General features: G+C 35.8%; 1 protein-coding gene across 5 annotated transcripts in view; it reads right to left on the bottom strand.

The window, feature by feature from the left end:
- The window catches only part of CTNND2 (catenin delta 2), a 914420-nt gene that overhangs the window by 574718 nt on the left and 325221 nt on the right, over nucleotides 1–14481 (bottom strand). For all 5 annotated transcript variants that reach the window (XM_072807315.1, XM_072807318.1, XM_072807317.1 and 2 more), the window contains one exon: nucleotides 2539–2651. In XM_072807315.1, the coding sequence (XP_072663416.1) occupies nucleotides 2539–2651 (113 nt within the window). The remainder of the gene's footprint in view (nucleotides 1–2538; nucleotides 2652–14481) is intronic.

Below are 14481 nucleotides of genomic sequence, written 5' to 3'. Positions count from 1 at the left end.
TAAAAAAAGAACAGTGGAAGCTATGTATTAGACTTTCCTCCAGTGAATTATCAGTAAATTGCTTGTATTATTCAACTGCAGATTCATACATTAGAGATTTCCAATATACAAAACAATCAGGCTTAATGAAAACTGACATTTTACAGCTATCTGGCAAGGAGAAATAATTAGGTAGTGTCATCTGCACTTAACACTATCATTTAATATGTATTTTACACAGAATTATTGATTATGTATCACGGCCTGAGAGCTAGGGATACAAGATATTGTATAAAGAATCAAAAAGTTGTCAGGGGATAATTTTTCTGTCTACTTTGGTACTTTAACATGTGTTCCATTCAAGATACCTTGGGCCTAAGGAAAAAAAAATCAGTTCAATCAAATCAAATGAGGAAGGGGGAAAGTTTTTAAGGATTAAAAAAAAAAAGGTACAACCTCTGAAATGCCTCATTCACAGGTGTCTCATAGGTACAACCTCTGAAATGCAGCCAGTCCTAATGATAAGTGAACAGGCTTGTTTGTTTGACTTTCAGGAACAACATGGTCTCTCTGTTGAACTACTTTCTCTCACCACAGATAATCCGCATAACCCACACAACCACCATCCCCTACTGCCTACTATCAGATGTCACAGGTTCTGGGCCACTTATTTCACATCCTCAAGAGCAAGACCTATTTCTTATAGATCAGTCACTGGATGAATCAGATTACCTGTTTCTGATCCAAGCAGAAGCTTGTAATTAAGGCACTGGATACAACATGGTCCCCTAGACCTGTGTCTACCAGGGGACCATGTACAGTATGCAAAAATACACAGAATGATAGAAATATGAATTGAAAAGGTATCTGACCAATAGTGAAACAATGGATTTCAAAGCAAAATAGATGTCAATTTATTGGTGTGTATGGACCTAGAAACCTGACAGTCTTAGCTTCTCAACCTTTAACAAAAACCTTTTCAAATATGTACAACTGCATGTACTGAATCAAATACACATTCATAAACATTGTTTTTCTCCCTGCCTTCGTCTCACCATCTTCAACCAGTCAACTTTCTGAAAACAATTTCAAGTAAACACAACTCACTTCTCTTTTTTCTTACCCATTCTGCTTTGGTTAATTTGTTTTTTTGGCAAGTCTGTTTAAGGGATCACAATGTACCTATTTGCAGCTACTTATAAGCTAGGTAAGTGGAGGTGGATATGTTTCCACATGTCCAAAATGAAGTTTTGCAATAGAAAATGATATTCCATCCACGTAAGCTACTCTAACAAGAATACAATGATATCCATGTAGATTTACCATTGTCAAAAAAGAGAACAATATTAAAAGACTGGTGGCAAGGAACTCAAACTGGAAATATCCTGACTACAAATTTACTCTTACAATGATAAAATATTTTAGAGCAATAGATATAAGTACATTTTAATTCTTTTGTCACACCAGGTGGCTAAGGGACCGCCAAAGTCATGCTCCTGTTTCTGAGCAGAGTGGCTATAGATGCCAGGTCTAGGAATCCCCACCCTACTTCCATCTGCAAGAGGACACGTGACTGGTTCTCACCAATGGATTGTGGGTACAGTGATGCAGTTGACAATGAGGTCACAGGGGGTAGTAGAGCTCTCAAGAGAGAAGTTGGGTCCTTAATAACTGTAGGAAGGAAAGCAGAGAAGCAGCCCCTGACTACCATCCACTGCCTCTGTTGCATGAATGAAACACAATCAGCTTTGTATTAAGTCAGTATAATGTCAGAGTTGACTTGCCACAGCAATTGTTTCCTTAACTAAGACAACTCCCTAAAAATGTAAAATCTCAAAAATATAATGTATGACAAGGTAATAGGAAAGTACAATGCATTACTGAGAAATGAAAGTTGTCATAGAACTTTGTTTCTTTCACTCACATTATATATTCATATTCACACACACATACACACATATTTTTAAATATGAAAGCATGGTGCTAGGGTAGGTAATTTATTTTGTGGTCAAATGACTATGTTTTGTTTTTAAACATTTCAGAACCTCAAACCAACCCCTAATTGAATAATTATTCTATCTGTGAATTAGAAATATTTTTACACAAGAGAATTGCATCCATGGCTGACACTTGAGGTACAATTTTGCAACTTAGCATTGTATATTAGCAAACAATACAGGTTACATTGAAATGTTCGCTCTTTCATTTCAGACACCTGCAACTCTGGATCATTTAGAAAAGAAGAACCAAACTGAGAGACTCATATGGCATCTCCTGATTTCCAGCAAGCTGACTAAATGCAAAGCCTTCCTTTGCATAAAATTACACATGATTTGCATTCGGGGCAAGTGTTAATTTTGTTAAAGAGTTTCAAGAACAAATCAGGCCACTTTGGACACCTTTTGAACATCTTAAATCAGATTGGTTACAACTCCCTTCCAATATCTCACTGAATGTTCCAATTCCACTGCCAGGTTTGTAAGGAGAAGATAAACACCACAATTTACTTTCACTGGCAGCTCAAAGCACAGAAGTGTAAGGAGGCAGCGTGCCCAGTACCTGATGCTGCTCATGCTGCCCGTCTCTGATCCAAGCTTGCATCGCTCCAGTTGGCTGGCTACGATCTGGCGTTCTGCCTCCAGCTCTCGGGTCAGTCTCTCAAACTGTAATTCCTGAAATAAAACCACCAAAAAAGATTAATTCTATCATCTATTTGAAAAGTGGAATTCATATCAAAATGACGTGATGGTTAAGGGGAAAAAAATGCAATTTGCCAAGATGTCAAATTTGAGAAGCAGAGGATGTTGTTGGGAAATCAAAGAAGGATTTGCAGTTAGGACATACGTGAGTATGTATCACAGTTCTGGGACTTGCTGGCCCCAGGGCCTTTGGTGGGTTCTTTAATCTTCCTAAATATCAGCTTCACCATCTGTAAAATGGGTTGACAATACTTTTTTCCTAAAGTTGGTGTGAGGATTCAGCAAGACGTTGACCATGAAAAATTAGTCTGTGCTATTGTTTGGCAGATGGTCAGCATCCAACAGATATTAAAATAAAATTGTAACATTCAGTAAAATGTTAAAAGAAACCGTTTTTCTATCATTCAGAATACTGTGATTATTCCATATTGGCCTTCTGGCTGCCTCTCTGTACTAATTCGATCCTAATATTACATATGGTAGACTGAAGAGAAATAACGCTTAAACTTACACTTCTGTAGGCTCGAAATTCCAACAGAATGCGAATGATACTGATCCTTTATAGCCTAATTATGTGAATATGCTTCGAGATATTTGCTGTATGGCCGTAAAAAAAAAACAATTAATGCCATGAAGAATGCTTCTACAAATCTGCCTGAAATCCACTATTAAGGATCAATTTAATAAAAAATAATTCAATCAGTATGTCAAGCATCTTAGCTGTTCCAATTTTATGATTTTTGTACCATATTTTAATCTTTGTATTTTATTTTCTCATGCACTTAATTTTTTAATAAACATAATTATAGCAAAGCATGTATTTTAACTAAGTTTCCAGAAGTTGTTACACTGTCACATTTAATCTCTTTAAAAAATGAATTAACGGCACACTTACATTTTGGGTATGGGAAAACAAAAATGGTGGAAAATACTGAAAATACAGGTCAGTGTTGGAGAATTAAAACTCCCAACATTGCAGAGATCTGTCTTCCCAGAAAAGATGAGTTTATTTTATTTGCTAGCCTGAGACACTCTTGAGTGATACCTTTAAAAAGTAGAATCTGGTGTGTCATCCACATATATTAAACATTTCCTTGCTCTTTTCCATAAGAGCAGATTTCTTTTCTGTTAACATTATTTTGGGGGAACTAAGTAAGAAACATTTTACAAGGGGTGCCTGGGTGGCTCAGTCAGTTAAATGTCTGCCTTTGGCTCAGGCCATGATCCTGGGGTCCTGGGGTGGAGTTCTCTCCCTCTACTCCTACCCCAGCTCCTACACAAGAACTCTCTCTCTCTTTTTCTCTCTCTGTCTCTCAAATAAATAAAGGAAATGTTTTTCAAAAAAAGAAATACTTTACAAATGAAAGCTCAACTTTTTCCTTTCGAGTTCTAAAACTCAGGAAGCATGTTGTGGGAGCTCACATCTTTATTCTTACATATTCTGAAGGGAAGCAAAGATTATTTGTAAGGAACAAATACCAAGACCTCTGCCCAAATGCATTTTGTGCACCTAATCACTTCTTCTCCCAGCATGTTCTACTGTTTTTTGGTTGTTGCTGTTGTTGTTATTGTTGTTTTTGGCAGTTCCTTTCCACAAAAAATATGCAAGTTCTAGAAGATTTTCATTTCCAGGCTTTATATTTTATCTCAAATCTGTGTAACAGAAAAACCAAGCTATACCTCTGTATTGGTATCACCTTAAAAACATATTTAAAGATCATATGGAATTCCCCATAGGTAGATGGAAATTCGTTGCGTGTAAGTACCTGAAGTATTTTTAATTAGTTGCATATTTGCGCCCATTCTAAGTAGCCCAATACGATGAGATAAGGCACAGACTGAATCAGGATTCACAAACCTTAGGCTTCTGCTAGGACAGACACTGCCCATGGGTGTGCTTGCTTACGGTCATGGCCTCACCGTATGTTTCCTCCATATCAGAGTCATGGAGCCTGGTGACAGGAGACACTTTCTCATGTGGTTGCCTTCCAAACATAGAGTCACAATTTCCAGTGCTGCGTATCACTTTGTGTGCATCTGTATTTCCATCTGGCATCATTCTTCTGTCTGAGAGACTTCCTTTAATGTTTTTTGGTGATGAATTCTCTCAGCTTTACAGACTAACAACACTATTTTGCCCTTATTTTCAAAAGACATTTTGTCCTCTCGTTTGCATTGTTTCTGACAAAAAGCTATGGTGTTCATGTATTTGTTTCTTTGTCTATACAGTGTCTTTTTTCTCTGCCTCCTTTTAAGATTTTCTCTTTATCTCTGGCGCTGAACAGCTTGATTATAACATTCCTTGCTATAGTTCTCCTCATGTTTCTTACACTTGGGGTTCAATGTTTCTTACACTTGGGGTCCAGTAGGCTTCTTGGTCTATGGATTTAGTTTCCATTAAATCTGGAAAATACAATTTTTTCCTCTTTCCCCATTAACATCCCTCCTTCAGTGATTACAATTACATGTATATTAGGCCACTTGGAACTGCCCCACACTTCATAGATTCTTTTTTCTTTTTAAAAACCTTTTTCTCACTCATTGTTTCATTTGAATAGTGTCCATTGGTGTAATCATTCTTTTCCTCTGCAATGTCTAATCTATCCATAACCTTGCTGAGTATATTTTTATCTCAGACATTGATGAATTAAACACCCATAGAAGTTTCACTTGGGTCTCTTTAATATCTTCCATGTCTCTAACTTTATGAACATGGGGAATAAAAAAAAAGAACATGGGGAATACACATATAGAAACTGTTGCCATGATTAGCTAATTCTCGCATATGTTTCAATTGACTGATTTTTCTTTTCATTGCAGGTCCTATTTCTGCTCATCTTCATGTATGATGATCTTTGGTTGAACACAAAACATTTTTTTTTTTTAACATTTTGAATTTTACCTTCTTGTGCTCTGGGCATATATTCCTATAGATACTTTAAGCTCTGTTCTGGGACACAGTTACCCGGATGCAATTTAATATACTTGAGTCTTGCATTTCAGATTTGTTAGAGAAGACAGAAGAGCATTTAGTCCAGGGCTAATTACTCTACTTTACCTAAATGGATTCTTTTAAGTACTCAACATCCAATGGATTATGAGTTTCCCAGTTTGGCTGGTAGGTGTCGGCACATATTCTTAGCCCTGGTTGAGCACCAGGTACTATTTCCTCCCATCCTTTCAGATGGTTCTTTCCCTGCCCCCTGATGGTTTCCTTATATAAACAGGCTGCTCAGGTCTGAACTCAGTAGCAGAAGAGGACCCTCTATAGATCTTGAGGGGGTTCTCCTTCTGAGTAGTGATTGACCTTCTATTTTGCCCCACAAATTCTTCCTGGACTGTCTCCCCAATTCAGGGGTCCCCTGGACTCTGCAGGTCCCTTTTCTATGCTGTTGTAACTGAGGAAATTAGAGGCTCATCTTCTTTGCCCTTTGTGTCTCTTAGGAACCACCTTTGTTCACTGCTTAAAGTTCAGACTCTCAAAAGCTTCATATTGTCTGTGTGTTTGTTGTTTCAGATGGGAAGGTAATGCCAGTCTCTGTTACTCTATCTTAGCTGAAAATGGGAAGGTTTTTAAGAATTAACAATTTTCCTCTGTGACTGATTTGTAAAAGCATATTTTCTGCCATATTTAAAAACTCATATTAAATGAACTACTACTAACCAGGCAAATACTTTTGCTTCTACATGTTTTCTTCTATGTTGTTTGTTCACTGTTCACAAAGAGCTACTTCTGGGTTACTCGTCTGTTTTATTCACATGATGACTTTTAAACTGAACTGACATTTCTTTATTAAGGAAATGGGTATCAATATGTTGACTTTTTAAAATGTCCATTCAATATATGTTTGCTTTGTCATCCTGTATATGAACCAAGAAAGTAATTAAGTGAATCTTCCCCTGTGCTGTGCTAAGGAATACATAGTAAATGTCAAGGTCCCCAAGGAGCAAGGAAGTTTCTCGTCTTCATCTAAAATCCTGCTTTATTAATATAACAATACAAAACAAAAATAAAATTGGAAACTTTTTTTTATTGAGCACTTACTATTGAGTGCCTAATTTCTAGGACCGTATATAAGGCAGAAATTTTTCCTGCCGTATCGCCAATGTATCTAGTGTCTACAGCAGTCCTAGTACATAGTAGGTGTTCAATAAATATCTGTTAAATATATGTGTCTGCAGGGAGCTAAGTGCTTTACACGTATTACCTTGTGTATACATCATAACACTGCTGTCTCCTAGGTTCTTTTGTTGTTGTTGTTGTTTTTCTTAGTTTAAAAAAATGTTAATTAAGGTAAAAAGCTTAGCCTTGGCCAAGAAGAAATTCTTCCTTCAAAAGCAGCAAAGAGAATGAGAAAAAGGATGACATTCAAAAGATCTGGACATAGAGAAAGGGTAACACTGAAGAAGCTAATTAATATTAGATGGAGTAAATCTTTCCTGTATTTTCAATTATTTTGTTTGAGGCCATAGCAGTCCATTAATATAGAGGTCATGTGATACAACTATAAACTATGAATTTCATTCATATTCATATTAAGAATCATTATTTAAATATTTTTTTTATTTCTTTGAACTCTAGAGACCAAGTTCTGAAATGTCCTCTGCCTTTTGCTCACATTACAGTCATTTCTCAGGAGGGCTGTTCTCACCACAGCATATCACTGGGGTTGGGAACTCTCAGGACATTAGTTGGGTCTAGTGTGGATTTTATGCCTGGAATTGGAAACTGATATTAGAATTGGGAACTAGAAGAGCTGCAACTGTTGTCAAACTCAGAGACTCCTATGGCCTAATGGCATCCATGGTATCATCTAGGGCATTCATCACAATAATGAATGAACTTCCACTCCATGGGGGATACTTAAACTGTGGTGTGGTTGGAAAGATGATATTCTCCAGTTCTAACTCAGTTTGCCATTAGGATGACAGACCTCTCAGGATTGAATAATTCTCTCTTGGTTTCTTAGAGACTTTGAGGTAGAAGAGCATTTATGAGAAAAATATTGAGAGTAAGGCCAGGTGGGTACACAAGAAATCAATTGGAAAAATAAAAGCATGTGGATATATTTAGCAAAATTTGTAATACTTGTTGAAAGTGAATTTGTGGTATTAAATCAATTCAGCGAAGGTAAGGTTAAGGAAAGATAAGAAGAGTGAAGAAAGAGGCACCTGGGTGGCACAGTTGGTTAGGAATCTAACTCTTGGTTTCAGCTCTGGTCATGATCTTGGGGTCATGAGACTGAGTCCCGCATCAGGCTCCATACTCAGTGTGGATTCTCCTTGACACTCTCTCCCTCTCCTTCTGCCTCTCCGCATGTGTTCTCTCTTTCTCAAATAAACAAATAAATCTTTTAAAATAAAAAAATAAGAGTGAAGAAAGATCTTTGAAGGTCTTGGATATGGAGTGTAGACAGAACAAAAGAAGCCAAAATAAATAAATAAATAGAAGAATAATGGTGGGACAAAGACCATTAGCATGGCCTTCTCCTGGGCAGTTTCACTGCAGAAGTAGTGATGTAAATCAGGCTCTAAACTGTGATGACACCAAAAGTAGCAAACAAAAGCAAAAACAGACAAGCAGAACTACATCAAAGTAAAAAGCTTCCTTTCCTTTTAGCAGAGAAAACAGTCAACAGAATGGAAAGGTAACCAACAGAATGGGAGAAAATATTTAAAAGGGTTAATTTCCAAAATACATAAGGAGTGCATATAACTCAGTAGGAAACAAATGGCAGGGGCAGCCCCAGTGGCTCAGTGGTTTAACGCCACCTTCAGCCCAGGGCCTGATCTTGGAGACCTGGGATCGAGTCCCATGTCGGGCTCCCTGCATGAAGCCTGCTTCTCCTTCTGCCTCTCTCTCTCTCTCTCTCTCTCTCTCTCTCTCTCTCTCTCATGTCTCATGAATAAATAAATAAAAAGAAAAAAAAGGCAAAGTACTTGAATTGACATTTCTCCAAGCAAGACATACAAATGGCCAACAAGTATATAAAAAGGTGCATAATATCACTAACCAAGGAAGTGCAAATCAAAACCAAAATGAGGTATCACTTCATACCTGTTAGAATGGCAGGTGTGAAGTTTTCTTTTATTAAGAAAATAAAAGATAACAAGTATTGGCAAGGATATAGAGAAATCAAATGCTTATATGCTGTTGGTATGAATGTATAGTGCAGCCACTATGTCAAACAGTATGGAGGTTCCTTAAACTATTAAAAATAGAACTACCATATGATCTTGCAATCCCATTCCTGGGTATATATCCAAATGAACTAAAATCAGGGTCCAGAAGAGATATTTGCACTCTTACATTGATTGCAGCACTATCTTTTTTTTTTTTTTTTTAAAGGAAGAGGTGGCGGGGGTACAGAGAGAGAGAGAGAGAGAGAACCCCAAACAGACTCCACACCCAGGATGGAGCCTGATGCAGGAATCGATCCCACAACCCTGAGACCATGACCTGAAAATTAAGAGTTGAAAACTTAACCAACTGAGTCACCCATGCGCCGTTTTTGCAGCACTATTCACTGCTAACACATGCAAACCACTTAAATGTACAACAGACAGCTAGACAAAGAAAATATGGTAGATACCTACAAAAGAAGAAATTTACACCATTTGCAACAACATGGATGGATATGGAAGACATTATACTAAGTTCAAGAAGTCAGTTACTAAGCCAAAGAAGTCAGTTATAAACATAAAGCACGTGGCTCCATTTATATGAGGTGTGTGCAAGAGTCAAACTTATACAAGAAGAAAACAGAATGGTGGTTGTTGCCAGAGGCTAGGAAGTAAGGTGAAATAGGGAGTTGTTGTTCAATGTCTCTGACTGTGCCACACCAGAACTAAACTTATTTGCAAACATTCCAAGCCCTGAAAAATTGTTGTACCAGTCTCCTACTATTATGTTTCCCAGTTTCAAAAACATGAGCCAAGCATTTGAAACTCTTGAACAGAAAGCAGATGAAAAAAAAAAAAGAGAAAAAAAAAAAAAAAAAAAAGAAAAAAAGAAAAAAAAGAAAAAAAAAAAAAGAAGAAAAAAAAAAAAGAAAAAAAGAAAAAAAAGAAAAAAAGAAAAAAGAAAAAAAAAAGAAAAAAAAAAAAGAAAAAAAAAGAAAAAAAAAGAAAAAGAAAAAAAAAAAGAAAAAAAAAAAGGAAAAAAAAAAGAAAAAAGAAAAAAAAAAGAAGAAAAAAAAAAAGAAAAAAAAAAAAAAAAGAGAAAAAAAAAAAAAAGAGAAAAAAAAAAAAAAAAAAAAAGAAAGCAGATGAAGTCCTTGATTGCTAGATTAACCAAAACACCAGATGAATGCAGAAGTGAAGATAAACCAGCTAAGGAGATACTAGGTGGTTTGGTGTTTTTTGTTTTTTTGTTTTGTTTTGTTTTTAGCATTGAATGTCATGTATTATAATTTAGCACTTTATTATAGATAGTTAAGAGGCTAGAGAGAGAAAAAAAAAAGACAGAGAAAGGCATTCCAGATCAGAGAAGGAGCAACAGACAATGCAGATAAGCCAAGGGAAAACTGAATGAAACAAATAAAAAATGCACATGTCCACACCACCTGGGGTACATTCCTTAGAAAAGAAACAGAGAAAAATGATACCTAACGGATATACAGCAAATGGTTCCTTAATGAGGAAGCAAACCCAGGACATACATTTTCATTATTTTATATCCGCATTTTTATGGCTTTCTAGTCTTCCAGAGTCCGTGCTTTCACCACACCCAGAACAACACTGATACTTAGCAGCAGACCAGAGGCGATTTAAGAAAGGTTCATGTTCATTCAAAATGAACACAATCTTGTCACTATCATAAACAATCAAGTACAATTACAAAACTATTGTTCAATGGGTATAGTGTTTCAGTTATACAATATGAACAAGTTCCAGCAGTCTGCTATGCAACATGGTGCCTAAAGTTAACAATTCAGTGTTGGGCACCTAAAAATTTGTTAAGATGGTATATTTCATGGTAAGTGTTCTTATCACTAAAAAAAAATGAATAAATAAGTAAAAGGGACACAAACTTTTGGAAGTGATGGATATGTTTATCACCTTCAATTTGGTGATGGTACCGTGGGTGTATGCATATGTTCAAACTCATCAAATTATGTATGTTAAATACAGGCACCTTTTTATATCAATTATGCTTAAATAAAATTGTACCCAAAAATGGTATTCAGAAACTGTCCAGAGAAATTGGGATTTCATGGGAATTAACAATAGGGTATGGATTAAAGGAGACCTCCTTTGGTAACAGAAGTTTAAAGAAAAAGCAGTGTTAGAAAACCTATTACCTTCCCATTATGTGTAAATTATCTTGTTTTAGGGATAAAGTTTTATAAAAGTAGCAGATATATGATACCAAAGTTCAATAAAACTTACTAAGAGCCAGATCTAAAGGATATTAACTCCTAGAATAGCACATGGTTGAGTCACATAATATATTAGGATTGTAAGAAAAATTAACTTATACTTTTATAACTTTTTCCTAATAAGCCTAAATTAATAATTAATAATTAATAATTAATTAAACTTAACTAAATGAAGTTTATTAAGTATTTTCAAAAGGATAAAGGTATATAAAGCCTCTTGAGGGGTCTTAGCTAAGTTAGTGTAAAAACTGAAATCAGAAAACACATACTCATAGTTTCATTAATTTCATCAATAAATAATTTACTTAACATCGTGCCATAGCATCAGTTGAGACTATACAAGCTGGGTTTAAGGAAGTGGAAAAATTTAGACTGAATAGTGAATTCAGTAAACATGAGTTTGCCTTAATTTTACTAATACTGGAAGATGGAAAAGAGATGGGACAGATGTGGAGAATAGAGAAGATGGATGAGCTTCTAGGCAGTGGAAGACATTTTCTACAGAGGAAACCTGATTGCTATAATCCAATGACTTAAGATTCAAATTTACCATGCCAGCCACAAGAAGTGGGAACATGGACCCAGAACATATCCTGAGACTGTGTAGACCACACATGCTCAGGCATCGAGAATTCTTGGTCAACCTCCTCTCCTGTTGAAGTAAAAAATAGTGAGGACCAGCACCCACCCAGACACACAATAGCGGTCCTGTGTAGTCTTATGTATGCAACAGAATGGTGGTAGGCATGAAGGCGAGTAGAAGAAACGTGATGGGATTTGAAAGGTTTGACCATGGTAGTGAAAGCTCCAGAGTTTTTCTAAAGGAAGCTTCAAAGAAGGCCTGCTAGGTCGACCTAGATGAGAATGGAAAGCCTACTAATGAGCAAAAGGTCTACCTTTCATTAGTGGCCAGTTGCTCTAATCTGCATTTCTCAAGTATGTACAATGCTATTACTTGCGATCCAGTGAAAATCAGTTTCTACTTTTGTTTTCTTTTGTTTTCGTACTTTATGTATTTTATTACAATTAGCTCTTCAAGGATTTGTGTTCCTCCTAGACTGTGAATTCCTTAAGGAAGGGACTAGGTCCTAGGTCATAATTTTATCTATGAGCAAAATACCTGATATATAATTGGAACTAGGTAAATGTTGATGAATAAATGACCCAAGATCCTGGTATCAAGCTTCCCGGAATGAAATGGCCAAGCTGTTTATCACAAAATAATTTTTTTCAAAGAAGGTATTTCATGATCCCAAGTAAATGTGAGAAAACCTCCATAGAACTTCAAAAAAAATCAGCAGTTCTATGAAATATCTTCACCATAGTGTTATTTTTAGAATTCAGTAGGCTCATCAATTGTAATAAAAATGTGCAATCCTTACTTGAAAGAGCTGTTAAAGGTTTTATCTAGATGATGCTTCTTCAGTTTAAATTTTCTTTCTTTTGCTTTTTTTTCCTTATCAGTTCCTCTCTGATTTTATAAGTGCCTCTCTGATTTTATAAAATTATAAAATCATATATAAAAATACATATTTCTTTATGTATTCTATATAATTATACATGTTTATATATAATAAATGTTATATATAATTACATATACAATATATATTTATGCTTTATATAATGCATAAATTAAAAATTATATATAGAAAGAGAATCTAGGGGATCCCTGGGTGGCGCAGCGGTTTGGCGCCTGCCTTTGGCCCAGGGCGCGATCCTGGAGACCCAGGATTGAATCCCACGTCGGGATCCCGGTGCATGGAGCCTGCTTCTCCCTCTGCCTGTGTCTCCGCCTCTCTCTCTCTCTCTGTGACTATCACAAATAAATAAAAATTAAAAAAAAAATTTAAAAGAAAGAGAATCTAATTGCCATCTATATTCCTAGCTGGATAAGTGAAAATAATTGTCATTGCCGTTTTTAAATCAATCTGTACATATACAGACTGAAATAGGCAAAATACTTGTCAAGTTTATTTGAAAAACAGCAGCAATCCTACCTTCTCATTTTCTCTTCTTCAGAGGCAAGCACTTTTAACTCCTTTTTCTGATTTGTACATCCATATCTCCATTAACTTTCTAATATTATTATTTCTTAAATTTTCAGTTAGAGGCAACATCAATTGACTTCCCATAGTGGAAGATGAGGGCTTCACTCCACTTCCCCATCTGCTAGCATGCATGGACACTTCTCCCATCTTCCTCTCGTTCCCCATACAGCTAAACTTCCATGTTCAGTAGAACCATATCACAAGGTACATGCTTCAGACCACGACTTCTTTAACATCAATATACAACATTTTGTTTTCTCTAAATGAATGGCTTGTCTTTTCTGTTACTCTTGTTTGTTTGGCTGCCTATGTACTTAACATGAATTCAAACAAAAAATTCCCTTGATATAAACTTCTTTCAATAAACCAAACACAGGAAAGATTATAGCAATTCAGTCCATTGAAGAAATCTCTTCTGGTGCCTTCCAACCTGCTCCAATCTGGCCTGTTTACACAGCTCTCCCTGGGACCCACTCTTCATCTCCATGATGGGGATTTCCTTTGTCCTTCTCTAATGGTGGGTTCCCTCTTTCTAGACCTACTGCTTTCTTCATTTTCCTACTTTATTTCCTTTCTGGTAAAAAATGCCTTCCCAGAGAGAAAGAGAGAGTGGGAGGCTTTTTCTTGAGACCTTGGATATCTGATAGGTTTTTATTCTACTCTTAAACTTAGTTCTAAGGCTGTTATAGAAGTAGAGAATTCTAGGTTGGAAATAATTTTCCCTTAGAGTTTTGAGCTAGTGCATCATTATCTCCTGCCTTCCAGTGTTGCTGTTGAAAAGTGTGAAACATTCTGAATTTTTATTATTTTTTGTGTGTGAAATCTGCTTTCACTTCTTCCCAGAAAAAAATGTATCCTTTCTTGGTCCCTAGCATTCTAAAATACTATTGATATGGTCTTGATATAAGTCTATTTTTAGACATTTTCAGGACCTTTAGTGGGACCTTTCAATCCAGGAACTTACATTGTTCAGTTCTAGGCAATTCTATAATTCTATTGAAAAAATTTTCATGCTTTTCTCCCTTTTTAAAAGATTTTTCTTGTTGCTGGTTTTTTTTTTTTTTAAACTTTTCAGATGTTAAAATCTGTATCAGTTGTCTAGGTTTCTTCTTTAAATCTATTTCTCTTCTAGTTTCCCATTTTCTTTATGTTTTACTTTTACTTTCTGGAAAGATTCCTCAATTTAATCATATAGGTATCTAAAAAGTGGTTTGTACATTGATGTTATTATACTTTAAATTCCCAAGACCTACTTTTTTTGTTCTCTGAGTATTCCTATTAATTATCATCCAGTATTATTTTATATGAAATCATTTTTTTCTCTCTCCATGATGTGTTATGTTTTCTTCTCTTTGCATAGTTCCTATTTTAAAA

Source organism: Canis lupus, chromosome 31 (assembly GCF_048164855.1).
Source record: "Canis lupus baileyi chromosome 31, mCanLup2.hap1, whole genome shotgun sequence".
NCBI lineage: Eukaryota > Metazoa > Chordata > Mammalia > Carnivora > Canidae > Canis > Canis lupus.
Note: the sequence above shows the minus strand (reverse complement) of the source record. Positions and strands in the feature narration are given on the sequence as shown.